Source organism: Elephas maximus, chromosome 1 (assembly GCF_024166365.1).
Source record: "Elephas maximus indicus isolate mEleMax1 chromosome 1, mEleMax1 primary haplotype, whole genome shotgun sequence".
NCBI classification, from domain to species: Eukaryota; Metazoa; Chordata; class Mammalia; order Proboscidea; family Elephantidae; genus Elephas; species Elephas maximus.
The window spans coordinates 127,765,938-127,792,846 of NC_064819.1; the positions used below are offsets into that span (position 1 = coordinate 127,765,938).

Genomic DNA, 26,909 nt, shown 5'->3' on the forward strand with positions numbered 1-26,909 from the left:
GGCCTATCTCTGTGATTCTGAGCCAAGGTTCTTCATCAGTTTAACAAAAAGAGGCTATTTGTGTGTGTGTGTGTGTGTTATGCTTTGAACTGTGTCACCCAAAATACATTATAAATTCTAATCCCTATATCTGTAATTATAATCCCATTTGGGAATTGATTTTTTTTGTTATGTTAACAAGACAGTATTAGTATAGGTTGTATCTTAAATCAATCTCTTTTGAGATATTAAAGAGATTAAACAAGCAAGCAAGCAATCACAGATGGGAGGAAATAGGTTCCACACCACATGCAGATCACTAAGGAGCCAAGGAATAGAAGCTGAAGAGACAAGGACTTTCCTCCAGAGCTGACAGAGAGATAAGGATTTCCCCTACAGTAGGCACCCTGAATTTAGATTTCTAGCCTTATAAACTGTGAGAAAATTAATTTCTATTTGTTAAAGCCACCAACTTATGGTATTTCTGTTATAGCTGCACTATATAACTAAGACACGTATATTAGCCAAAGCACTCATTCCTCGATGTGTTTTGGCTAACATCGACAATGGAAATAATATTCACATGCACACACATAAATTAGCCAACAGGAATTCATAATATGAATTTGAGTTTGAATTGGGCTCCAGAACTTGATTTTGGAAAGCTTTCAATTTCTGTTTAACTCAGGAATGTTAGAAAAAGGACTAAAGAACAAAGAAACACATATTCTCTTTCCTGTGTATATACACACATGTGTACACACATTTTTATTCACACATACTGTCCACTCACTAATCCATAATACCCTAGAATTTTCCTGTCTCTAAACTCCCCACAGACAAAATGGAGAGTTAGAATGAAATAGGAAGTTATAACATAATGGAGTTCTTTAGTGACAAAGTTGAAAGATCTACCATCCTTTGAAATCTGTTCTTTTTAGTTAATAAAAAATTGTTGAAGTCAATCTGTTCTTCTGAAGATTTTTTTTTCCTTTCATGATCCTATTAAACACAATATATGAACACAATATAACATTAAAAAAAAAAGTTTTAAATAGACTTACTTATTAAAAATGGCAGAAATGTTTTCCAGAAAAAAAAAATGGAATTATTATGTACTATAAATGCTCAAAAATAAATTTTCAAGGATAGAGAAGAGTTTCAGTTCCAGTTATATAAATATGACAAATAATAATAAAAAATTATAATATTTGCATTGAAATATACTTAAGTCTAATTTGTCTCATAATTCTTTGAAGAAAAACTCATTTCTAAATGTTCTTTGGCTAATATTGGCAATAGAAGTAGTATTTGATCAGTTCTAAATCATTTTTTAAGCTAGACGATTTCTGGGAACTGTTCATTTTTTATTAGAGAGTCTGAAAATGGAAAATTCCTGTCTGATCTGTTATGTCCTCACAACAATATTTATGAAAATCAGTGCTGCTCCATAGATTTCTTAAACCTCAAAATTCACCCATCTGTAAATCTCACTTCTCAGTAATGAATCCTGGAATAAGAAAGAAGGAAAAATCAGTATGAATTCCCAGAACAGATCTCTCAACTCGAAAACATTAAAGCTCATGTATTTCTTTACTCAGGTGGACCAACAAGCCTTTTCTCAGATTTTATTTACTTTTGTTTTGCATATAATCCTGACAAATTTGAATATGTTTCCAGGCCACAGCTGATTCAAAACAACAGATTAAAATGGAAGAAATGGCTGCCTCAGAGATACTAATTATGACCAAAATTGACAACTGAGAGGAAAATATTGAAAGAATTATACAGGTCAGCAGATGAATGAGCTTAAATTTTGTATTGATTTTAGACTAAATAGGGTATTGATTACCATATTTATGTGTTTATTTATCTTTATTATACAGAGAATAGAAAACTGAAACCCATTATAATAAACCACAGATATAAGGTTAAATTATTCTCAATAATGTTTAAAGTAAGGATCTATTAATAAAAAGATATTTGTGTAATAAAATATTTTAGGTAAACTTTATTCTATGTATTAAAAAATAGGCTACCTAGAACGGCCAAGACCAGGGCTCCATTTTGAGTTGCCTAATCACTATACAGTCGCTATGAGTTGGATTGGACTTGATGGCAATGGGTTCAATGGGAATCACTATAATGCCACTCTTAACGATGAGTTTGGTTGTTAGCTAATACATCAAGCTATAGATTAAAATTTTGGCTATATAGGAGCCCTGGTGTTACAGTGGTTAAGAGGCTGGCTGCTAACCAAAAGGTTGGCAGTTCGAATTCATGCTCCCTGGAACCCCTATTGGGCAGTTCTGCTTTGTTCTACAGGGTTGCTGCGAGTCGGAATGGACTTGATGGCTAATGAGTTTGTCTTTTTTTTGTTTGATTAATTACTAAAGATGTTTCATCTAAATGGTTTAATCAAGAGATTAACTCCAAGTTTAGGATATTATTACATTCAATCACTTATTGATTTTTTTTAACGCTCTCAAAATATTTTGAACCATTATCCCCAGCCTCTAAGAAAAGCTATAATTTAATGTATAAGTTTTCTGATTATCAAATGTTAACACTTAGGGAGAGTGACACTTTACTGTATTATTACAGCCATGAAGAGAAAACATTATTTCCCTCAAAAAAAGGATTGAAATGAAAAAGTAAGCTTTTATTTCCTTTCGCTTAAAGATGAAAGTGCTGAAACAAATGGAAGCATCCAAAAGAAAGTAACATTTGTAAAAGGAAGATGCAATACAATATACTGCCAAAAACACAGACGATGTTATTTTTAAATTTTTCATTTTTCCAACTATACTCTTTTGAGGAGCCAAGTTTTTAGTTATTAATACAAATGAAATAGCAGGCTCTGTGCTCCACTCCCAATATCACAGAAATTTAGAGCTGAAAAGTGCCTTCTACATACCTAGTTCAGTTGTTCTCATAGAGATACACATCAAAGTCACAGAATTATAAATAATCCAGATGCCCAGATCTGCCTACTGAATCAGAATTTCAAACATGTGCACTTTCAATTACATCCCTCCTCCTGTTTATTTTTTTTGATGGAAAAACTGATAACCCTACTAACCCATTGCTTTTGAGTTGATTCTAACTCATAGTGGCCCTATATGATGCAGTAGAACTTCCACGTAGGGTTTCCTTGGCTATGTATCTTTACTGCAGGAGATTTCCAAGTCTTTTCTTCTTAGGAGCAGCTAGCGGGTTCGAACTACCAACCTTCAGATTAGCAGCCAAGCTTATAACCATTACGCCACCAGGGCTTCTGAAAACCTAACTAAAAAGGCTAATAATGTATACTTGCTTAAGTATATTGTAGTAAAACTACACTTGAGTAAAACAGAAATCTATATAGTCCTGAAAATAATAAAATAGATTCTAAAAATTCTTTATTCCAGAGTTCAAATAGGTTGTGACTTTAGTAAATCATAGAACAAATCCAGGTCAAACCAATCTTTAATTGCTCTCTCTGCTCCATTAAGTTGCTCTAAGCCTACAAGATATTTAACCTCAGTTAAAAAAAAAAAAAAAATGAGCCTGGAAAAATTTATAATTTGAAGGTGTATATTTCAGACCATATTCAGTTGGGTCTATGACTTCAAAACAATGTAAATACACAGCACAGCTGAAGAAAAAAAAAATTATACATAAGAACTAAGGCATTTGAGACTTCATAAATTGTCACAGCTCTATGTAACAAAGAAATTAATTTGTATTAGTCTTCTTTTTTTTTGCTACAAAAATGGATTTTTTTTCCCCCATAAATCTATCAGTGGGTATTTAGATGTTTTCTTTTTCTGTTTGAGAATTCTGCAGCTTCCAAGTTCCTAACACAAAGTCAGAGTCTCTTTATTAATTTCCATTAAATGAGATTATAAAAATCTTCTTTGAGAAGAGAGGGCATCCTATTTGGACAGATTGCAGTTGGACTGAATTAACACCAATGGAGGGTTTGTAATCCTAGAGACAGAGTTGAATGCAGAAGTTGTAGTGGTTCCAATTGGATATCAAAGAGACAACAAGGACCTGACCACTATTTAGCTAAGCACCATGATCTTGGAGGACAGAGTACAGAAAAAGTCCTGGGAGCTAAATTTGGTATGTAAGGATCAGAAGCATTCAGCAGATTGACCTATCTTTGAAAGGAGCATGGAGACGCCACAATGGGATGTCAGTCTTTGTCCAAAGTAAGCAGCAGGACAGGGTTTCTTCTCTCATATAATTCTGGATCTGGACACTCTCAAGATTTTACTATCCCAATGCATGGAAAGGGAATATTTCCAAATGAGTGACAAACATTTTTTCAATGATCTGGTGGGTGAAAGTAAAAACGGTTTTATATTTCATTAGAAAAACATATAAATCTCTGGGGTTTTTTGTTTGTTTTTTTGTATCTGAGTGTTTGGGAGGAGTACACCAATATACATAATATGTATACATTGTTACATAGCTTTATATAAATGAAAACATTATTCTTATCATGTTAGCTCTATTGCACTACCAATGTTTTTTTTAATTTAGATTTTTGTTTCTCCTGCTGTTATCTGGTTAAGCATCCATTATTCCTGTAAGATGTTGACGAAAATGAGAATTAAATACTAAAATGTTTTTTTCATACATATATTATTCTCAAAGATACTTAAGAAAGTTAAATGAAGAAAAAACATTACCATACCCATTCTTAATGTTTGTATCTTATTATGTGTTAAGCAATCAAAATTTCCTTTTTTTTTTCTCCCATTGTTTCTTTAGGTTTACTTTAACATAAAGAAAGGAAAGGAAGAAAACTCATTGTTACAAAATACTTCTCATCTTGGTTTCACAGTCTCCTGATTTTGTGCCTCTTATGCCAAATTCAGGAGCCCTGGTGGTACAGTGGTTAAGAGTTCGGCTGCTAACCATAAGATTGGCAGTTTGAATCCACCAGCTGCTCCTTGGAAACCCTATGGGGCAGTTCTACTCTGTCCTATAGGGTCACTATGAATCAGAATCGATTCGACGGCAACGGATTTGTTTTTTTGTTTACATCAAACTTAACGTTATCTTGCTGCAACATAATCATAAGGATATACAACAAATTTGATGATGTTAATTTAAATCTATACCAATTCCAAGTTCAAAAAAGCAGTAACCCTTATGTCAGTGGCATTGCTGTGGTTTATTTAGAACTTTCTATCCGTACAACAAGCGGGTACTGTCTCTGTCTTTTAGTCAAATGCCGGTGAACTATGGATTGAATAAAGCCACCTTTCTGTTTTAAGGGATTATCAAATATTTCGTAGATGAATCCCAATCTCTGCTTTTCTATTTTTCTCCTCCAGTTCAAAACCTTGAACATTTCATGGTTTGTCATTTACCAAGGTGTTGGTGAAAGAAAGCAGATATGAAACTCAGATTGGACCTTGTCTATTTCAATTATTTATGTTACTTATTTTAAGCTAAGGAGTCCTGTAGCACAGTGGTTAAGGCACTCGGCTGCTGATTAAAAGGTTGGTAGTTCAAACCAACCAGCCGCTCCTTGGGAAAAAGATGTGGCAGTCTGCTTCCGTAGAGATTTACAGCCTTGGAAACCCATGGGGCAGTTCTATCCTGTCCTATACAGTTACTATGAGTTGGAATCGGCTCGAAGGCAGTAGATTTGGTTTTTGGTTTATTTTAAGCTATAGTCCCTTGGCTGCAAACTGAAAGGTGAAGGATGTTGAAGTCCACCCAGAGACACTTTAGAAGAAAGGCCTAGCAAGCTACTTCTGAAAAATCAGCCCTTAAAAATCCTATGGATTTCAGTTCTACTCCGACACACATGGGGTCACCATGAGTCAGAAACAATTTGATGGCAACTGGCTTTATTTTTAGCTGACTTTATTTCAAAATTACAAGCTCCTGTTCTTCCATCTAATTTAGCATCTTTGCAATGACCTTTTTATTGCTTCAATTTATTACTGTAAGATTTAGTTTTGTTTAATTGTACACTATTTATTCCTGTGCAAAAATGCAATATTAACATGATATCTAAAAGCCATAAAATACTTTGAACATCCTTTAGATGTTTTCTTCATTCCATCTTTTCTTGGATGGATATCATCAATCAATTGATATTTCTATTCTTGAAACTGATATATGAATTATGGTTAGGAGTTAGAAATAAAAGATAATAATATATATTATAGTAAAATATATTAAAGCCAAATATAAAATATGAAAATCTAGTTGGGTGAACTTTTGAGAATTTTACTTCTTTTTCAATCATGGTACTTTTTGCCTTGTTTCTTTACCCTTACTATACCAATTCTGGAAATAGCAGTAAAGGTTTTAAACTAAGTTAGTCTGAATAACTTCTTACTGGCAATTTATAAGATGGATATATAAGAGAAAACTAGACTTGAAAGTTCTAGTATTGGGGGTGGTGCTTTTCCTTAAGTTGCTGTCCCAGAGCTGTCTAATGACTGGTTTAATGCTACACAGCTAAGCTGTGGCAATGCTAGGCCTGGAAGTAGAATCCTGTGATTATTGGCTTGAAGTTCTTTCTACTAGGATACACTCCTGTATAGCTGAAGTTACATCTGAAACCATAGGCTGACACATTAGAGAAATTAGATGATTTGCCTGCAAGTAAAAAGAACTCTGACTTAAGCTATATTAAACAATACTCCATAAGTCATCTCACATAATTAGGTCAGAGATTCCGCAGGCCCCAGTGAGGAGTTCAGCAAGTCAATGATTCATCAAGAACCAGTTTGCCTCTGTTTTTCATCTCTGCAGCCTTCAGATTACTTCATCACTGGGCTGAATCTACCTCACCCAACCTTACTCCCCATTCCTTGATGTCTGAGAATGGCAACAGTTAATAAAACCTATTGAAAAACCAAACCCATTGCCATGGAGTCAATTCTGACTCATAGCGATCCTATAGGACAGAGTAGAACTGCCCCATAGGAGTGACTAGTGGATTCAAATAGCTGACCTTTTGATTAACAGACGTAGCACTTTACCGCTGCGCCCACCAGGGGTCTGCAACAGCTAATATATGCATAAAATCCAAATGTTAGAAGGTCTAGGAGAGGATACACGTGTATCTTTCTTATATCTCCTGAGGGAGTGGGGAAACCTTTCCTCATAAAGAACTCCACTCTTGTCTCAGACCAGCACACGGCCACATGCCCATTCTTCAAGGAATCTCGGAGAGGAGTAGGATTAGCACGGCTGACTTAGACAAAAAACCTGGTATGGTATAGCTATTATAGTCAAGCGGCGCATCACTACACATACTTAATGGTGGCTGTATCACCTGTGAACTGTTTTTGGTCATGGATATCAAATGTTTGTTATAATTATTCATTTAAGTGTCTGTCTTTCTTGCTTACAGAGTGGGAAAAAAAATTTGCCACAAATAATCTTTTCATTAAAAAAAAAGTCAGTACAAAAATAGTCAAAACAGGTTTGTTTTCCAAAGTTTTTGTTTTCTAACTTCAAACAGTGTACAATCCTTTTGTGAAAATCAGTTCTGTTGTTGGAAAATAAACTATAAGCCTATACTAGTAGCATTAACCTGTGTTGTATGTCATTTATTTTCTGAACCCAGACAGTGAATCCACCTTGAGTAGATTTTTTTTTTTTTTTAAGTCAGGCTTTCTGAGAAATGAGAAGCCTGAGGGGGATTCCATTGATTTGCCAACTGTGTCACAGTCCGTTTAAGGCAAAATGGCACATGGCTGTGACAAAGGTGTGACAGATGGATATGTACTGAAGGGGCATCACCAACAACAGATGAATAAAGGAAATCTTGGAAATACACAATGTGAAACAGAAACTAAAATAAAATTTAAGATTACAAATGATCAACATATATGTATAAACAGTATCTAGAGTTAGATAAAAGTAGGTGTCTATAAAACTAAAAGGACTTTTCAGAATTTATGAAATTTTACACCAGTTCAATATTGCCAAGAATTGTGAATCCATAGAAAGAACCACTTATTTTATAATATTTCTACTAACCTATATTTTATAGATAATAGTGAATATAATATTTTTGGTACTATTAAATTAAAATGTTGCCTGAGTTCCATTTTCTAACTTTAAGAAGTATGAATGTTACTTGATGGATATACACACACTAATGTATAACACAGATAAATGTTAACTAACTTGTTAGGGGTTAATTTATACTAGTCTGTAGTAAGGTGTATTAGTGATACTAATGGATACTAACGAGGTGCAGATCTTTGCAGGTAGAATTGTGCTCACAGGCATTCAGGATACAATCATCAATATCCTGTTCACACCTCAATCCAGCATAGCCCGGGCTGCATAAGCAGGAGAAGCCATCAACCACTGAAAATGAAAGAAAAGATAAAACTTCTTAAAATTCCTCTTTACCATAACACAGGTAATTTTTTTAATTGTGCTTTAAGTGTACAAATCAAGTCAGTCTCTCATACAAAAAATCATATACACCTTGCTATATATTCCTAATTGCTCTTCCCCTAATAAGACAGCACATTCCTTCTCTCCACTCTCTTTTTTTCTCGTCCCTTCGGCCAGCTTCTGAACCCCTCTGCCCTCTCATCTCCCCTCCAGACAGGAGATGCCAACATAGTCTCATGTGTCTACTTGATCCAAGAAGCTCATTCTTTACCAGTATCATTTTCTATCCCATTTTCCAGTTCAATCCCTGTCTGAAGAGCTGGCTTTGGGAACGGTTCCTGTCTTGGGCTAACAGAAGGTCTGGGGGACATGACCACCAAGGTGTTTCTAGTCTCAGTCAGACCATTAAGTCTGGTCTTTTTATGAGAATTTGTGGTTCGCATCCCACTGCTCTCCTGCTCCCTCAGGGGTTTTCTGTTGTGTTCCCAGTCAGGGCAGTAATTGGTTGTAGTTAGGCACCATCTAGTTCTTTTGGTCTCAGGCTGATGTAGTCTCTGGTTTATGTGGCCGTTTCTGTCTCTTGGGCTCATAATTACCTTGTGTTTTTGGTGTTCTTCATTCTCCTTTGCTCCACCTGGGTTGAGACCATTTGAAGCATCCTAGACAGCTGCTTGCTAGCATTTAAAACCTCAGACACCATTCTCCAAAGTGGGATGCAGAATATTTTCTTAATAGATTTTATTATGCCAATTGACTTAGATGTCCCCCAAAACCATGGTCCCCAAACAATACAGGTCATTTTTTGAAGCAAACAATACATACAACAAATAGGTTACTTGTATCCTCAACTTACTTTTCCTACATTGTTTTAGGTTTAAGATACAAGAAGAGAGCTGGTTGTAAAAGCTATGTGACAAGTTACATTAAAGTGCATAGTGATCTGAAAGGTGATATTGAGATAGGTAAACCTTAGATAAAAAAGAGCTTTCATATTTGATCATAATCCTTTAAAAATAATGATCAGAATGTTCCTCTGTTTTATCATTAATGGTGAAAAAAGAATGGTGTCTTTAAAGCATCAAAAGGAAATGGTGACAGCAAGAATTGCAGCTGGAGCAGGCATGGATTTACGGGTGCTTCAAAAAAAAATTTTTTTTTTTTTTTCTCATCAGTCCCTGGGTTCTTCATTATCTCCAGATTTACCATGTAATCTGCATTGCCACTCTGCCTCTGAGCATGTATTATTACTCTCATGAATTGCTTTAGGTCCTGTGTGGCAATAGCTTTTTCAAAGCACTGTACGATGTTTAGGCTGCTTCTAGATTCCTGCAGTCCTGCCTCTGTGCAGCACGTGTAACTGGGACTTTTAAGGAGAACAAGGCAGACCACAGCCATCAGACAGAGACAAGAGAGATACTCAAGGATCGGTAGCGTTTAAGGCAACATTTTATTTCTGTTTTAACTTTTTCATCTCGCATCTTAGTTGTTAACCTCTCTTACTGAATACAACGGTTAAGAAATATACAGGAATAATTTAAAAAAAAATTTTTTTTTTTTTTTTACTTGTAAATAAATTAATGAGATAAAATGGTGTCAATTGTTGCTTCTTCATATATTATACATGGCATCATGGATATTAAAAATTAGAATCAGTATCATACAATAAGTAATTAAGCCATTGTGTGACACCATCAATCACAGCCATATTTTTAAAAATATGGTTATGATAATAATTGGTTTGACTACTAAGACAAATTGACAAGTCACAAGCAACTAGAGTCAAATTAAACTTCAGCACATATGTAAGCATTCTCTATACAGATAAGTGGTATTTTTAAAGACAAAGAAACAAAGAAAGATAATTTTGAATTAACAAAAGTTCTTAAAGACAGATTGGTGGTAAAAAATAAAACATGCTTTCATCCTGAAGAAATGTGTTTTCTCATAACTAACAATGCACAAACACCAGAAGAGAAATTAGATAACTGGGAGCTCCTAAAAATCAAACACTTAAGCTCATCAAAAGACTTCACCAAAGGAGTTAAAAGATAACCTACAGACTGGGAAAAGTTTTTGGCTATGACATATCCATTCAGAGTCTAATCTCTAAAATCTACAAGACACTGCAAACCTCAAACAAAAAGACAAATAACCCAATTAAAAAATGGGCAAAGGATATGAACAGACACTTCATCAAAGCAGACATTCAGGCAGATAGACATATGAGGAAAAGTTCATGATCATTAGCCACTAGAGAAATGCAAATCAAAACTGCAATGAGATACCATCTCACCCCAACAAGGCTAGCATTAATCCAAAAAACACAAAATAATAAATGTTGGAAAGGTTGTGGAGAGACTGGAACTCTTATACACTGCTGGTAGGAATGTAAAATGGTACAACCATTTTGGAAATAGATTTGCTCTTCTTTAAAAAGCTACAAATAGAAGTACCATATGATCCAGCAATTCCACGCCTTGGAATATATCCTAGAGAAACAGGAGCCCTCACACGAATAGATATATGCACACCCATGTTCACTGCAGCACTGTTCACAGTGGCAACAAGATACAAACAACGCAGGTGCCCAAACCAGAAAAACCAAACTGAGTGCCATCGAGTCGATTCCAACTCATAGTGACCCTATAGGACAGAGTAGAACTGCCCCATAGAGTTTCCAAGGAGCACGTGGTAGATTCGAGCTACCGACTCTTTGGCTAGCAGCTGTAGCACTTAACCACTATGCCACTAGGGTTTCCCCTAGATGCCCATCAACAGGTAAATGGGTAAAAAAATTATGGTATATTCACACAATGGAATACTACACAATGATAAAGAACAACAATGAATCCATGAAACATCTCATAACATGGAGGAAGCTGGAAGGCATTATGCTGAGTAAGATTAGTCAGTTGCAGAAGGACAAATATTATATGAGATCATTATTATAAGAACTCCAGAAAAGGTTTAAACGCAGAAGAAATCATTCTTTGATGGTTACGAGGGTGGGGACAGAGGGAGAAGGGAATTTACTAACTAGATAAGTAAGTAGAGAAGAATTAGCTTAGGTGACGGGAAGGACAACACACGATATAAGGAAAGTCAGCACAACTGCACTAAGCCAAAAGCTAAGAAGTTTTCTGAACACAACCAAACAGTTTGAGGGACAGAGTAGCAGGGGTGGAGGTCTTGGGATCATGGTTTCAGGATACATCTAGGTCAACTGCTATAACAAATTTTATTAAGAAAATGTTCTGCATCCCACTTTGGTGAGTGGCACCTTGGGTCTTAAAAGCTAGTGAGTGGCCATCTAAGATGCATCAAGTGGTCCCAACCCACCTGGAGCAAAGGAGAATGAAGAGCAACGAAGACACAAGGAAAATATTAGCCTAAGAGACAAAATGGGCCACATAAAGCAGAGATTCCAACAGCCTGAGACTGGAAGAACTAGATGGTGCCTGACTACCACTACTGACTGCCCTGACAGGGAACACAACAGAGAGTCCCTGAAGTAGCAAGAGAAAAGTGGGGTGCAGGGCTCAAATTCTAGTAAAAAGACCAGACTTAATGGTCTGACTGAGATGGAAGGAACCCCAGGAGACATGGCCCCTGAACTGTCTGTTAGCCCAGAACAGAAACCATTCCCAAAGCCAACTCTTCAGACAAAGATTAGTCTGGACTATAAGACATAAAATGATACTCGTGAAGAGTGTACTTCTGAGTTCAAGTAGATAAAAATACGTGAGACTAAATGGGTAACTCCTGTTTGGAGGCGAGATGAGAAGGCAGAAAGGGATAGGACCTGGCTGAATGGACATGGGAAATTCAGGATGGAAAGGAAGAGTGTGCTGTCACATTATAGGGATAGCAACTAGGGTCACATAACGATGTGTGTATAAATTTTTGCATGAGAAGCTACTTGAACGATAAACTTTCACCTAAAGCACTATTAAAAAAAAAAGAAATGTGCTTTCTGAATGTTGACTATTCTAGGTTAAGAAACTAACAAACGAACTACGTGCCAGAAAACACTGAAAATTAAATTGGATACCATAATGCAAGCAAGAAAAACAAGGTTCACTTAAAATAAAAACTGAAACAAAAATAGGGGGTTCCTCCATCTCTAATTCACTAACTATAGGCTATGCAATAATAACTGTTTTATCAGAAAACACATTTTAAGGAAACACAGTTTTTTAACAGAAAATATAGTCACTATATTCTTTGTGTTCATGAATATTTCATACTACTATTTTGAGATGTAATTTTCAGATAAGCCTTCTATTATTCTGGATGCATTATTCATTTTATACTTAAATGTGCACCAAAATGCCAAACTTTTTTTTTTTACTGAATCAGATCTTTGTATATGATAATAGCTTTGTGGTGAAATTATAGATGTGAGTATTTTAATGATGTATCATCAGTGTGGTGAAAAATAAAATAACATTGTTTGAGATTTTACAGGTTCATATATAATATTATTAGCTTGAATGCAGGAAGTTTTAGCCCTGCCAACTAGTTCATTTCAGAGAAAGTGTTAAAAATACTGTGTCATGAGATTTATACTCATATCAGTTTACATGTATGATCTAATTTTTAATAATTTTGGTTCCCTGGTAGCTAAATCCCCTTAGGTCCAAAATATATTACAGATAATTCTATGATGAAAGGTATTAATATGTCAAGTGTTCAAAATTTATATTGTCCTTAATATATCATGTCTCCAACATTTTAATTAGTAGTATTGCATTATAAATAGCATATCTGGAATTTTTATTTTCTCATCTTAGAAAAAAATTAACATTTAAATACTTACGGAGACTTTATTAAAAAATCACATGTGTTATATATGTCAGAATATATTAAAAGTGTTAAAATTATCCACATCTCACCATTATTATGGAAACCCTGGTGGTGTAGCGGTTAAGAGTTCGGCTGCTAACCAAAAGGTCAGCAGTTCAAATCCACCAGATGCTCCTCGGAAACTCTACGGGGCAGTTCTGTTCTGTTGCTATGAGTTGGAATCAACTCAACGGCAGTGGGTTAACCATTATTATAGGTGCTACTTGGATATAAAATAACCTCCAAGCTCTCTCTGGCATACCACTCTGACTTCCTTAGTTTATACTGAGCACCACAAATGTAAGAGTCGTTGCAAAATTTCACCAAAAACAATAAAATATTAAATAAAAAAACAAAAAAGAGTCGCTGTCATGATTACTAAGCACCTTTGTGTTTGAGCTCAAGCATAAGACAATAGTCACTTTTTTCAAGGTAATTTTAGAATTTCAAAAATTTAAAAACACAATCTTTGAAGTGCCAAAGTCTGGAGAAAAAATAAAAATGATTGTAATGGTGGTTTAAATCAGGAGTAGTAAAAAATTGGTGTATGGCTTTAAGGAAAAAGGAAGATTGAAGAACTGACACATTTGAATTATGGTGTTGGCAAAAAATATTGAATATACCATGGACTGCCAGAAGAACAAAAATATCATTCTGGGAGAAACACAGGCACAATGTTCCTTAGAAGTGAGGATGGTCAGACTTTGTCTTGCTTACTTTGGACATGTTATCAGGACAGACCAATCTCTGATAAAGTACCAATCTAGGTAGAGAGTCAGCAAAGAGGAAGACCTTCAACAAGACAGGCTGACACAGTGGCTGCAACAATGGACTCAAACATACCTGTTATTGTGAGCAGAACACAGGTCCTGGCAACAAAACAGAACATTAAAACAGAACAGAATGTTTTGTTCTGTTATTCAGAACTGATTGGACGACATCTAACAATAACAACACGGCTTTAAGACCTGCTTTGGTTAGCTGGCACTATCTTAGAAAAAAAAAGTAATATCTTCAGCTAGAGGCCCTGCCACACCCGGTCGTTTTATACCTGGGCTACTTTCTCCATAAAGAAATGTGTTTGGACATGCATTTGCACAGCATTAGTTTTAAGTAAATAAATCATAATTTCAGGTAAATTATGTCACTTCTAAATAAAATGATTTTATATTGAAATATTTTCCAGGCATAATATTATTTAAGCTATTTGTTCATTTATTGGTGATTGTGTAGAAATATATCTGGAAGGAGATAAGCCAAAATTGTAAGTTGGATAGTTTTCTTCAACATTCTTCTATCTTTTTTATTCCCCCTCTTCACGCCTCTTAGCTGCTTCTGTCTCCCAGGGTAATTTCAAGATCTGTTTGTGTGGTTCTCCAAGAAAAATTACCCAAATTGGGCAGTTTCTTTCACCAAAAAAAAAGTGTATATATATATATATATATGTTTCAATATTAAATCTCTCTTTACTCATCCCCCTCCCTGTTCCCTCTCCTTCTTTTGATCTTTCCCTCTTTTCTTTATGCCTCTTTCTTTCCTTCTTTTTTCTCTATACATTTATTCCTTCAAGAATATACATGTTGGAATGAATAAATATGCGTGTGAGTGTGTGTATGTTTCACATTTGTATGCACTAGTAACTGGGGATTGTCATGAATTGAATTGCATCCCCTCAAATTTCATGCCAACTTCGTCAGGCCATGACTCCCAGTATTGTGTATTTGTCTTGCATTTTGTGATCTGATGTAATTACGTGCTATAACTCTCAGCCTCTATGCCTGTGGCTATGGTTCCATTTGGGAGTGAGCTGAAAGTTAATGAGGCACGATTAGGTTATGTTAATGAAGATTAGGGTGAGATGTACCATGCTTGCTTAAGTCACACCTTTTATCTTACAAGAAATAAAAGGAAGAAGAAGCAAGCAGAGAACAAGGGATCTGACTACAATCAAGAAAGAAAAGCTGGGAGCAGAGCACATCTCTGGACCCATGGCTCCTGCACTGAGAACCTCCTAGACCTAGGGAAGACTGATGCCAAGACACATGGATATCTCCAAGGGACGTAGGCCCTCAGATGTTGAAAGGAGATGAGGACCTTCCCATAGCGCTGATAGAAAGTCTTCCCCTAGAGTTGGCACCCTCCTTTTGGATGTATAGCCTCCTAAACTCTGGGAGAATAAATTTCTGCTTGTTAAAGCCATCTGCTTGCGGTACTTCTGTTACATCAGCATTAGATAATTAAGACAGGGTAAAAACTCTTCTAATCCCATCAAATTACATCATATATACTTCCTGGTAAACAAAATATATTTTCCCAATTGCATGTTTTATGTTAAACATAAATAACTAAATAGTTAAATCAGTAGCCCTTCTAAGGCTGAGCTCTAGGGCACTTAGATTACTAACTGGACTGTAATATAATTCAAGTAATCCTCCAACTTGCTATTAAAATTAATGTAAATAGTAAACACTTCTGTCATAAATTTTGAAAACAAAAATAGTGTCACTCGATTAGGGTCCGTGCCCTGGAGCAGTCGAGCCAATGAAAAGTATTCCAAGTCAGAAAGAGAGAGAAATTTTATTAGGGGGCAACACCAATGGAGGGGCCCCGACAGCAGTGCAGGCTGTCCTTTATGGAGTTCCCTCAAAACCAATTTTTACATCAGAACTTATATATCATTTTGGCAAGGATTACATAATGTTTTTAAGCACATAGCCCACAGATGGTCATATACATCATGAAATAACTACAAGAAACTCACACTAAAGATACACATGTCAGACATCTGGACTCTAATCTGTATGTTTATAACATGTCCAAAGTAAGCAAGACAAAGTCTCACTATCCTCACTTCTAAGGAACATTGTGCCCATACTTCCCTCTGAATGATATTCTTGTTCTTCTGGCAGTGCATGATATATTATATGCAATGTTACAAGAAAAAAAAAAAAAAACTTACACAAGAACCCCTCAGTTAGTGGAACTGACCTGTCAAATCCACTCTGACTGAGGTAAGGAGCAAGAAAGAGAGTTGCAGACCAAAAGCGCCAGGCAGACTTCCTAACTGCCATCTTGCAGGCTGAAGGCCATTTCTCAAGAGAACAAAGAGGAGAGAGACCAAGGCCTCAGGAGCCCAGAAGGCTCCGCACCCCTTTGGAAAGAAACCAGTGCAGCTGGTGCAAAAAAAAAAAAAAAGCTTACAGATTACTTAGAGTATCATTATGCGTTAGTTATGTCAAGCTCTCAATCACCCATTTTGAAAAGAAGAAAACATGTTATGAGGTTTTAGGGCCACAAGAGCAAATATATATATAAAATTTGGAAATATTATTGCCTATACATTTTTCTTTATACATTGGTTGGCAGTTCAAGTCTGCCAGGCGTTCCTAGGAAACCCTATGGGGTCACTATGAGTCGGAAACGACTCGATAGCACTATTTTTGTTTTATATACATTACATGCAGCCCTGGTGGCCCAGTGGTTGAGAACTAGGCTGCTAACCTGAAGGTCGGCGGTTTGTACTCACCAGCCACTCCTTGGGAACCCTATGGTGCAGTTCTACTCTGTCCTATAGGGTCGTTAATAGTTGGAATCGACTTGACGGCAACTTTTTTTTTTTTCTTATACATTGTACATGTCTTAAAATGTATTTTTATACAGAAACTCTGGTGGTGTAGTGGTTAAGTGCTATGGCTGCTAACCAAAAGGTTGGCAGTTCAGATTTGACATTGTAACAATTTCAAATACTCTTTTAATAGGTGGGCTAAAATAATGAGCTATTTTAAATATCACTTTAAACAGTGTTTTTTTCATACCTACAAATGAGCACTTTAACAATTCTACCACTTAAAAAAAGGAAACAAAAAACATTAAATCTGACATCAGAACATAGAAGTCACATCTCATTAAATTTTCTCATTTGCTACAATTTGACTCACAAAAATATAAATGAATTTGCAAGTAGTAGAGGTGTTTTTGTGAAAATGTTCTTGTCATTGTCTTTAACACTCAAAGCATGCTAAAATATCACTAAATAATCGCAGTTGTATCCTAGCTATTCCATAACTATGTCAGATTCAACATTTGCATTACTGCATGATAATTACAAGAGGCAAGTGAACTCACAGTCGTAGCAATACCCATGGAGGCAAGGATTGGAACTGCACTCGTTGACATTGATCTCACAATGTGGACCTGCAAAGCCTTTTCTACACTGGCAGTGGAACCCATGGGGAAAGGTTTCCAGATGCAATTCCTCTCTACATACAGCTCCATTCTCACAATGATTGCTAAACTCACAAGGTCCAAATTCACAGTTAGAACCTGGAAAAGAAAATAATAATAAAATTATTATTTATCTAATGAACCAATCCCTGCAAATTCTGTCATTTAGCTGGCATATTTCTGCATAAATGCATTCTATTTCATCTCTAGGCAGTGACTTATAATTCTCTGCAATACTACCATTGTGATTTTCTCTCTCTACAAAACAATTTAAGAAAAAAAATGTAATTTATGATCACTATGCTTCATGTAACAGAGTACCAGCAGGCAGCAATGTTAAGTGACAACAGTTTTAAAAATATCATTTTGTTTCTTCAAACTTCCCACCTCTTGTTCAAGAATGTTCTCTGAAGACACTGCAATTAAGAAGGTGCATTATTAATGATTTGATGTTCCCTGTGTTTACTTCCTGGTACTGTGGAGGTTGAAATCACTATAAGTTTAACTCGATGGATTTACCACTATTCTCAAAACAAACAGTGAAAAACAATTTAATAAACTTTTAATCTTACTAGTAACACTCAGTCCTGAAATTAAGTTTTATATTTTACTTAGAAAATGTAACAAGATAAAGTGGTTGCCATTAGGGAAAATGTAAAATATTTAGAGACATGAAATAGGATAGCTAGATCTGAGGGAATCCAGATCTTAAAAAAGAGAACAGTAAATAGTGCCAAATAGTTTATTAAAGAAGAATCATTATTCAGGTGTCAGTTTTCCAAACATAGTGAAAATGTATTGATACTAGCTATTTGGAAAGTATTTAAATAAATGCATTCATTCACTAAAATGTTTTACATATATATGTGCGTGTATATATATATGCACAGTTATCACATATATGCATATACAATGGTTCTAAAAGTGCCTGATGAATACGGTACAAAATAAAAAATACAGTAATTATTAAATCCTTCAAGTGCTCTGGTTTTCTTGGTAATTCCCATGATAAGGAGTGAAGGGATAAGACAAATTGGGATTAGAGATGGAGTTTTTGAACTTGAGAAGTACAGTGGCAGTTTCAGAAACTCTAAAACCTCAGGATCTCTACCATTCTCTCAACTCTGAACACATAAAAATGGAAGAAGACCCACCTATAAACTGTCGAACACATAAACAACGGAATCAAGGAATGATAAAAAATAATATAGTGTTCATAAATAAACCTTACATGTCTGTTAGTTTGTCTAAATGTGCTGGCTTGCATGTTGCTGTGGAAGCTATGCCACCGGTAATTAAAATACCATGGTGGATAGGTTTCAATTGAGCTTCCAGACTAACACAGACTAGGAAGAAGGACCTGGTAGTCTACTTCTGAAGACAAGTTAGCTAGTGAAAACCTTATGACTAGCAGAGGAATACTGTCTGATACAGTGCCAGAAGATGAGCCCCTCGGGGTGGAAGGCACTCAAAAGATGACTGGGGAAGAGCTGCCTCCTCAAAGAAGAGTCAACATTAATAGCGTGGATAGAATTAAGCTTTTGGAACCTTTTCTGCTGATGTGACATGACACAAAGTGAGAAGAAACAGCTGCAAACATCCATTAAGAATCGGAACATGGAATGTATGAAGTATGAATCTAGGAAAATTGGAAATTGTCAAAAATGGAACACATAAATATATGATATCCTAGGCATTAATGAGCTGAAATGGACTGATACTAACCAATTTGAGAGGAAAGACAAATTGAAGAAGAATGACATCAAATTCATCATCAAAAAGAATATTTCAAGATCTATCCTGAAGTACAACTCTGTCAGTTATAGGATAATATCCATACACCTACAAGGAAGACCAGTTGTTATGACTATTCATATTTATGCACCAATCACTAAGGCCAAAGATGAAGAAACTGAAGATTTTTACTAACCTCTGCAGTCTGAAATTGATCAAACATGCAATCAAGATGCACTGATAATTATTGTTGACTGGAATGTGAAAGCCAGAAACAAAGAAGAAGGACTGGTAGTTAGAAAACATGTCCTTGGTGATAGAAAGGATGCCAGAGATTGCATGACAATGACTTCTTCACTGCAAATACCTTTTTTCAACAACATAAACTGTGGCTTATACACATGGATCTTTCCAAATGGAATACAAAGGAATCAAATTGACTATGTCTGTGGAAAGAAATGAAGGAAAAGCTCAATATTATCATTCAGAACAGGGCCAGGGCTCGACTGCAGAACAGGCCATCAACTGCTCATGTGAAAGTTCAAGTCAAAGTTGAAAAGAATTACAAGGCCATGAAAGCCAAAGTGGGACCTTGAGCATATTCCACCTGAATTTGGGGACCATCTCAAGAGTAGATTTGACACACTGAAGACTAATGACTGAAGATCAGATGAGCTGTGGAGTGACATCAAGGACATCACATATGAAGAAAGCAAGAGGTCATTAAAAAGACAGGAGATAAAGAAGAGACCTAAACGGATGTCAGAAGACACTCTAAAACTTGCTCTTGAATGTGGAGTACCTAAAGCAAAAAGAAGAAATGATGAAGTAAAAAAAGCTGAATAGAAGATTTCAAAGGGCAGCTCAAGAAGATAAAGTATTATAATGAAATATGCAAAGACCTGGAGTTAAAAAACCAAAAGGGGAGAACACACCTGGCATTTCTCAAGCTGAAAGAACTAAAGAAAAAATTCAAGCCTCAAGTTGGAATCTGCTGCAAAAAACTTCTTTAAAGTGTTCAAAGCAAAGATGTCACTTTAAAGACTTTAAAGGTGAGCTTGACCCAAGCCATTTTTTTTTTAATCATCCATATGCATGTGAAAGCTGGGCAATGAATAAAAAAAAAACAAGGAAAAATTAATGCCTTTGAATTATGGTATTGGCAAAGAATACTTAATATACTACGGATTGCGAGAAGAACGAACAAGTATGTCTTGGAAGAAGTACAGCCAGAATGCTTCTTACAAGCAAGGATGGGACGATTTCATCTAATGTACTTTGGACATGTTATCAGGAGAGACCAGACTCTGGAGAAGGATATCACGTTTGGTAAAGCAGAGGGCCAGCGAAAAAGAGGAAGACCCTCAATGAGATTCGACCCAATGGCACCTGACAACATAAAATAAGAGCCATCAAAAACTCTACCAAGTTGAATAAGCACCCAGGACTTCAGTTTCCAAGTACAACAACAACAAAAATACAAAATTACTTGCCACAGGCATGGAAACGAAGATTTCCTTCAATTAAAAAAAACTAAACAAAACTATTCAGTAGTTATTTTACATAAGAGCTATGCTAAGTATCGTGGAAAATTCAAATAAGAACAAGTTCTCTTCTTTGTCTTTAAGCTATTTTGTGATTGAAATATGTTGCAAATGGTATGTTTCTGGATACTATTTTATCATAATGAAAATATTTTTTTGTCTTGTAAAAGAAGGAAAATGCACTGAATAAACATCCACACACAATAAACCACACACACACACACACAATGAATTTTTCCTCATGAAAATTTCTCATACATACTTTTTTTTTCCTACTCACTTCTAAATAGTTGTGAGAATAGGTGTTTTGCTTTCTAGTGTGAAGATTATTTAGCTGTCCCTTTGGTAAATAATTTCATGCATATAATCCGTTACGTAGTTGAACAATAATTTAAATATATTTTTAGTTAGTTCATACTCAAATTTGAAAAATACTCATATGATACTCTCTTTTGCAGAATATATATGAATTCACTGCTGATTTGTATATTAATTAAATCATAGGAATACCTAGTCAGTCTCTATTTTGTGGCAAGTGCTGTGCTAGAAATAAGAAGTCCAAATAAGCAATTAAATTAATGTAATGTAATAACCAAACCAAACCCTTTGCCCTCTAGTCTGTTCCAGCTCACCGCAACCCTACAGGACACAATAGAACTGCCTCATAGGTTTCTAAGAAGTGGCTAGTTGAATTGAACTGCCGACCTTTTCGTTAGCAGCCGAGCTCTTAACCACTGAACCATCAGGACTCCATGTGATATAACAAGTGGTAAACATGATAAATGTTTCATGCTAAGGAGTCACTTTGGCAGGGAGAGTTCTTAGATGGCCCCCAAGATTCTTACCCTTAGAGTTCCCTTCCCTTGAGTGTGGGTGGGACTTGTGAACATGATGGACTATCACTTCGTGACTATATTACATTATATTACAGAAGGGATTTGAGAATATAATTAAGGACCCCTTAATTCAGATAGCTTTGAGTAAAACAAAAAGGAGATTACCCTCTGGAGATGTGACCAAATCGGATGAGATCTTTAAAAAGTAAGAGGGATTCTCTAGCTAGTGTTGAAGGAACACTATGAAATCCTTGTTGTGGAGAGGGCCATGCAGTAGGGAATGGCAGGGCACCTCCAGGAACTGAGAATACTACAGGTAGACAGTCAGCAAGGATTAAGGACCACACTCCCAAAATTGCCACGAAGTAAATTCTTCAAGCAACCAGTGAGCTTGGAAGAAGAATCTTGGCTTTAGATGAAATTGCATCCCTGGTCAATACCCTGATATCAGCTTTGTGAAACTCTAATTAGTGAACCCAGATAAATCTTGTGCATGGTTCTGACTTACAGACACCGTGATAAAATCAATGTGAGTTGTTTTAAACCATTATATTTGTGGTAATTTGTTACACAACATAGAAAACTAATACAGCCACTTTTAGGAGATGGCTAAGACATCTTAAGTGATATGGGAGAATTTCCTGAAGAAGGTGATATTTAATGTGAATCCTAAAAAAATACCGTATATCATCAAGGGTAGGCATGTAGTGTATAAAAGTTATGGGGAGGGAATTCTAGTCAGAGATAAAGGCCAGAAGGTGAGAAACTGGTGGGAATTCAAAGCAAATCAATACAAATGGACACAGAATGTAGGCAGGAAGGTGGTGTGTTACTAGATTGCATTGACTGAAAAAAAAAACAAAACAAAAAAGCCAAACCCGCTGCCGTCGAGTTGATTCTGACTCATAGGGACCCTATAGGACAGAGTAGAACTGCCCCATAGAGTCGCCAAGGAGAGCCTGGCGGATTCAAACTGCTGACCTTTTGGTTAGCAGCCGTAGCACTTAACCACTACACCACCAGGGTTTCCATCGACTGTAAGATGCCACTAATTTTAAGGAGTTTTTATTTAATGTACCACTAAGGGTTTGGTTTTTGGTTTTGGAAGGGGGGTATAAGAGGCAAAATGGTGCAAATGGCCAAGGAGATTGGCTGTTAACCAAAAATTTGGAGGTCTGAGTCCACCCAGAGGTGACTCAGAAGAAAAACTTGGTAATACAAAAAATCAGCCTATGGAGCACAGTTGACACACATGGGGTTGCCACGAATTGGATTCCACTCTACGGCAACTGGCTGGATAGGCTGAAAACGGCCTCACTAAAGATATCCAGGTCTTAATTTCCAGGACCTGTCAATGTTACCTTATTTGCTAAATAGGAATTTTCAGACAGAATTAAATTAAGGGATTTTAAGATGAAGAGATCATTCTGGATTATGTAGGTGGGCTCTAAACATAATCACCTACAAGTTTTATGAGAATGTTATATAGGCAGAAACATTACTGGCTTGATCTGAAAGGGACGGAGAGAAGACAAAATAACAGAAGGCTGTCAGACTTCCATAATTTTACAGTCAAGAATTAGGCTTATAAAACTATTTAGCTGCAAACGTGCTACCCTTCAAAAAAATTTTTTAAAAAGGGATGATTCAGAGGGTGGAGCTTTGGACCCAGAGGGCAGAACAATGAGCCACACATTTCTCCCTTTATCTCTTTTGGAATGGGAATGTCTATGACTATTACCCTGTGCCTAACCTGCCCCTGGACCCCGGTGGCAAAGTGGTTAAAGAACTAGGCTGCTGACAAAAAGGTCAGCAGTTCAGATCCACCAGCCACTCCTTGGAAAACCTATCGGGCAGTTCTGCTTTGTCCTAAAGACTCATTATGAGTTGGGATTGACTCGACAGCAACTGGTTTGGTCCCACCATTATACTTCGGTGACAGATAACTTGTTTTCTACTTTCACAGGTTCACAAATGGAGAGAAAATTTGCCCCAGGATGGTTCACACTCAGAGTCTCACCCTTACCTGATTTAGATGATGAAATTTGGGACTTTAGAACTAATGATATTTAAATGAGGTTTTGGACATGAGTTGATGCTGTAATGTGTTGACACTTTTGGAGATTTTGGAAGAGGGTAAATATATATCATGCACGTTGGGTGAATTGAAGGAGCTATTGAAAGCTTTCCTAAAGATGTGGTAAAGAAATGAAGTTGGCTTGCTCACACTGAAAATCTACATTTCTATGTTGTATTTAAATACACATATATAAATATATATATAATGTTTATTGTTGTCACTGAAGTTTAATTTTGCTGAAAACTGCAACAGAACTTAAAATTGACAAACTAAGGTAATATGCATTTTATTTGCATGCATATTTAGCAGGAAAAATTAAAAACCTATTTTCATTAGTTTCTTTCTACAATGGTGTTGTCAAGTTGGAAAATCAGAACTGCTGAGATTCATAATAAAATTACATTGGTAGAAATGTGCATTTAACCAAAGTATTTTTCCTCTAATTGAAATATGCATCAATCAAATTAGTATGTTACTTTTAAGTCTATGAATCACTTTTAGTATGGAATTCTTATGGTATAGTTAAACTTTTTAGAGAAGAATATTGTTTTAAAAGCTGTAAGTGGGTGCACATGTTTACAAAAATGAGAAAACGCTAAATGTCTTTTTACTCTAGTAAAAAATTAGTAGTTTGGATTTTCCTCAAAATGATACAGTTAAACTTTTGAAAGAAATAAGCACTGTTTAAAATGTTTAAAGTGAGAGCAGAATAGAAATATTTATAAATATGTGGCAATTTTGAAAGTGAGTAAATACTTGGTGTAAAAGGTTAACATGCTTGGCTGCTAACCAGAAATTTGGAGGTTTGAGTCTACCCAGAGGTGCCTCAGAAGAAAGGCCTGGTGATCTGTTTCTGAAGAATGAGCCATTGAAAACCCTATGGAGTACAGCTCTACTCTAACACACGGCATCTCCATGAGTCGGAGTCGACTTGATGGCAACTTAGGTTTTTAGCATCCATCATAAAGACAAGAGAACTGAAAATCAAATCTCTAACTTCTACAGTCTGCAGCAAAAACTTGCTAAGTTAAAATGGATCAGACTGGACAGTATAAATTCTGCCTCCTCAGAGAGGTCAAGGGATGCATAGTGTGTAAACAGAGTAGTTCTTTACACAGCTTATTTCACAATATTAAAAGATGTGCCCTAAACTTCTTAAGAAACTCTCCAAACTCATCATGAAGTTATTAACCAGGCTCTAAAAGCAAACAACACTTTTTACTAAACAGAAGAGCCTGCTGGCACTGTATATCTTTAAAGGGCATGAGGTGATAAGGTACATTTTTCTGCATAGCAAAACACCAGAGAGAAGTCTGCTTTTATCTCATTTTTAGGACTGTACCTTTTGATCCCAGTATAGAAACTTCAAGGTGCTATCAATTTAATGAGCAGGTAGGCTTGGGGCACAACAACCCCACCACTTTCTATTGCTGTAAGAGGTTGTACAATATTGAAAACCATCTCAGTTAAAATCAGTATAAATCCTTTTGCTGCATGAGTAGAACAGTAAGCATTATATCAGGGAAAAGTTCTAGGAGTTCAGTACGGATCCTTGCCTAGTCATTTCCTCACACCCTGTTTAATACCACTGACAGAATTAAAGTTTTCAAGACTTTCTCTCCTGACCAAAGGCATTCAAATTTAAATTCAATATTTTTTAAAAAAAGGTTCAAAGTGGTTCAAGAAATCAAACAATCTTAGGTAAAAAGATCAGCAAGCTTAAAAGGTTGAAAAAGTAGAACAATCCTGGTGATGACTGAGAACTTCTGTTGTTATGAGGCCACAGCCCTCTTCTATAAAGCATAAATCTTACAAAGCAGAAACCAAGGAATCTTATCTTGTCATCACATTTTACAAAACAAACTTTTTCAAATATTGGAATAAAGAAGGAAAATAAAGACAGCATTGTAATGAAAACAGTTCTGATGTTTATACATTTAGTGAGCCCTGGTTAAGTCCTTGGCTGATAAATGTCGGCAGTTCAAACCCACCCAGTGGTTCTGCTGGAGAAAGAACTGGTAATCTGCTTCAGTAAAGGTTACAGCCAAGAAAACCCTTTGGGAAGTTCTAGTCTGTCACATGGGGTCACTATGAGTTGGCATCAACTCTAGGGCATCTAAGAACAACAACAGTCAATGTAAGGCAAGTTCTGACTGATGATTTAGGTCATAATCATATTACAATTAATGAGACCTACAACATTTCACACACTGTTCTAAGTGCTTTACATATGCCAACTTATTTTATCCTACAAGGAACCTGTGAGTAGGTACTATTTTCCCTGCTTTCAGGTGAGGAAACAGAGGCACAGGAAGACGATGTCAGCAGGGGAGCCCCAGAGTCTGCAGGGTACAATGCATCGTGCTCATCTGTTCTTCAAAACTGCTTTTTCTTTTGAAATTGAATTAATTGCAGATATTTTCAGGTAAATAAAATTTAGATTAAAAACCAATTTTGCTATGTATTTAATCTCTGAGTTGTCCAACAGTTGAAAGTAATAGACTATGACTAAATTTATCACATTGTTTAATTCTTGAGATTCCAGGAAAGCACCTTATTCACATGGCTTTTTAAAAACCTCCCAAATATTAGGCTCTAGGAACTATCATTCACTATTGATATAAAGTGCTCCAAAATGAGTTTTTTTTCATAACCTTGAAAAAGGTTAGCTATACATCTAAGCTTTCATTGAGTATTATCAAATGATTAGTTTTAGCCTTTTCATGCCATAAATCTTCAACTAGGATGATTAAACAGTAGTGAATTCTACTAAGTAGAATTGAATACCAAAAAAAAAACAAACCCAATGCCATCGAGTTGATTCAAATAGAATTGAAGCAGATAAATTCTTATATCTTCTTCCTTAAAATAATACTTTTTGTATATAAGAAACATTACTACATTTTGAAAAATGTCAATTCACATTTAAATTTCCAAGAAAAATGTTCTTTTAAATATTTTATAGATTAAATTATTCAATAGACTTTACAGAGTATATTTGTGTCCATTATAAAATTGAAAATCAAGATACATTACCCACTTGGTAAATCTCCTTAGCCATAGAGAATTTTAAGCATTCTGAGTCCCCTTGTATCCATTACATTAAGATATGAACCATCAAATATTAAAGATAAAGCAACTACATATCACCACGTAAAATAACATAGGGAAAAAACACATCATATCTCTGCAACAAAGAAAATACATTGATTTTAAACAAAGGGTTTTTATAGATGTATTAATACGTATCACTTCTACATTGGAATATGTATAATATTTGATTCTGGTTTT

The 26,909-nt window shown here is 35.7% G+C and overlaps 1 protein-coding gene across 1 annotated transcript in view; it reads right to left on the minus strand.

Annotated features, from left to right (window-relative positions):
- The window catches only part of EYS (eyes shut homolog), a 1,933,311-nt gene that overhangs the window by 1,411,818 nt on the left and 494,584 nt on the right, over window positions 1-26,909 (minus strand). Inside the window, 1 exon segment of the mRNA XM_049873718.1 lies at window positions 8,201-8,322. Coding sequence (XP_049729675.1) covers window positions 8,201-8,322 — 122 coding nt within the window.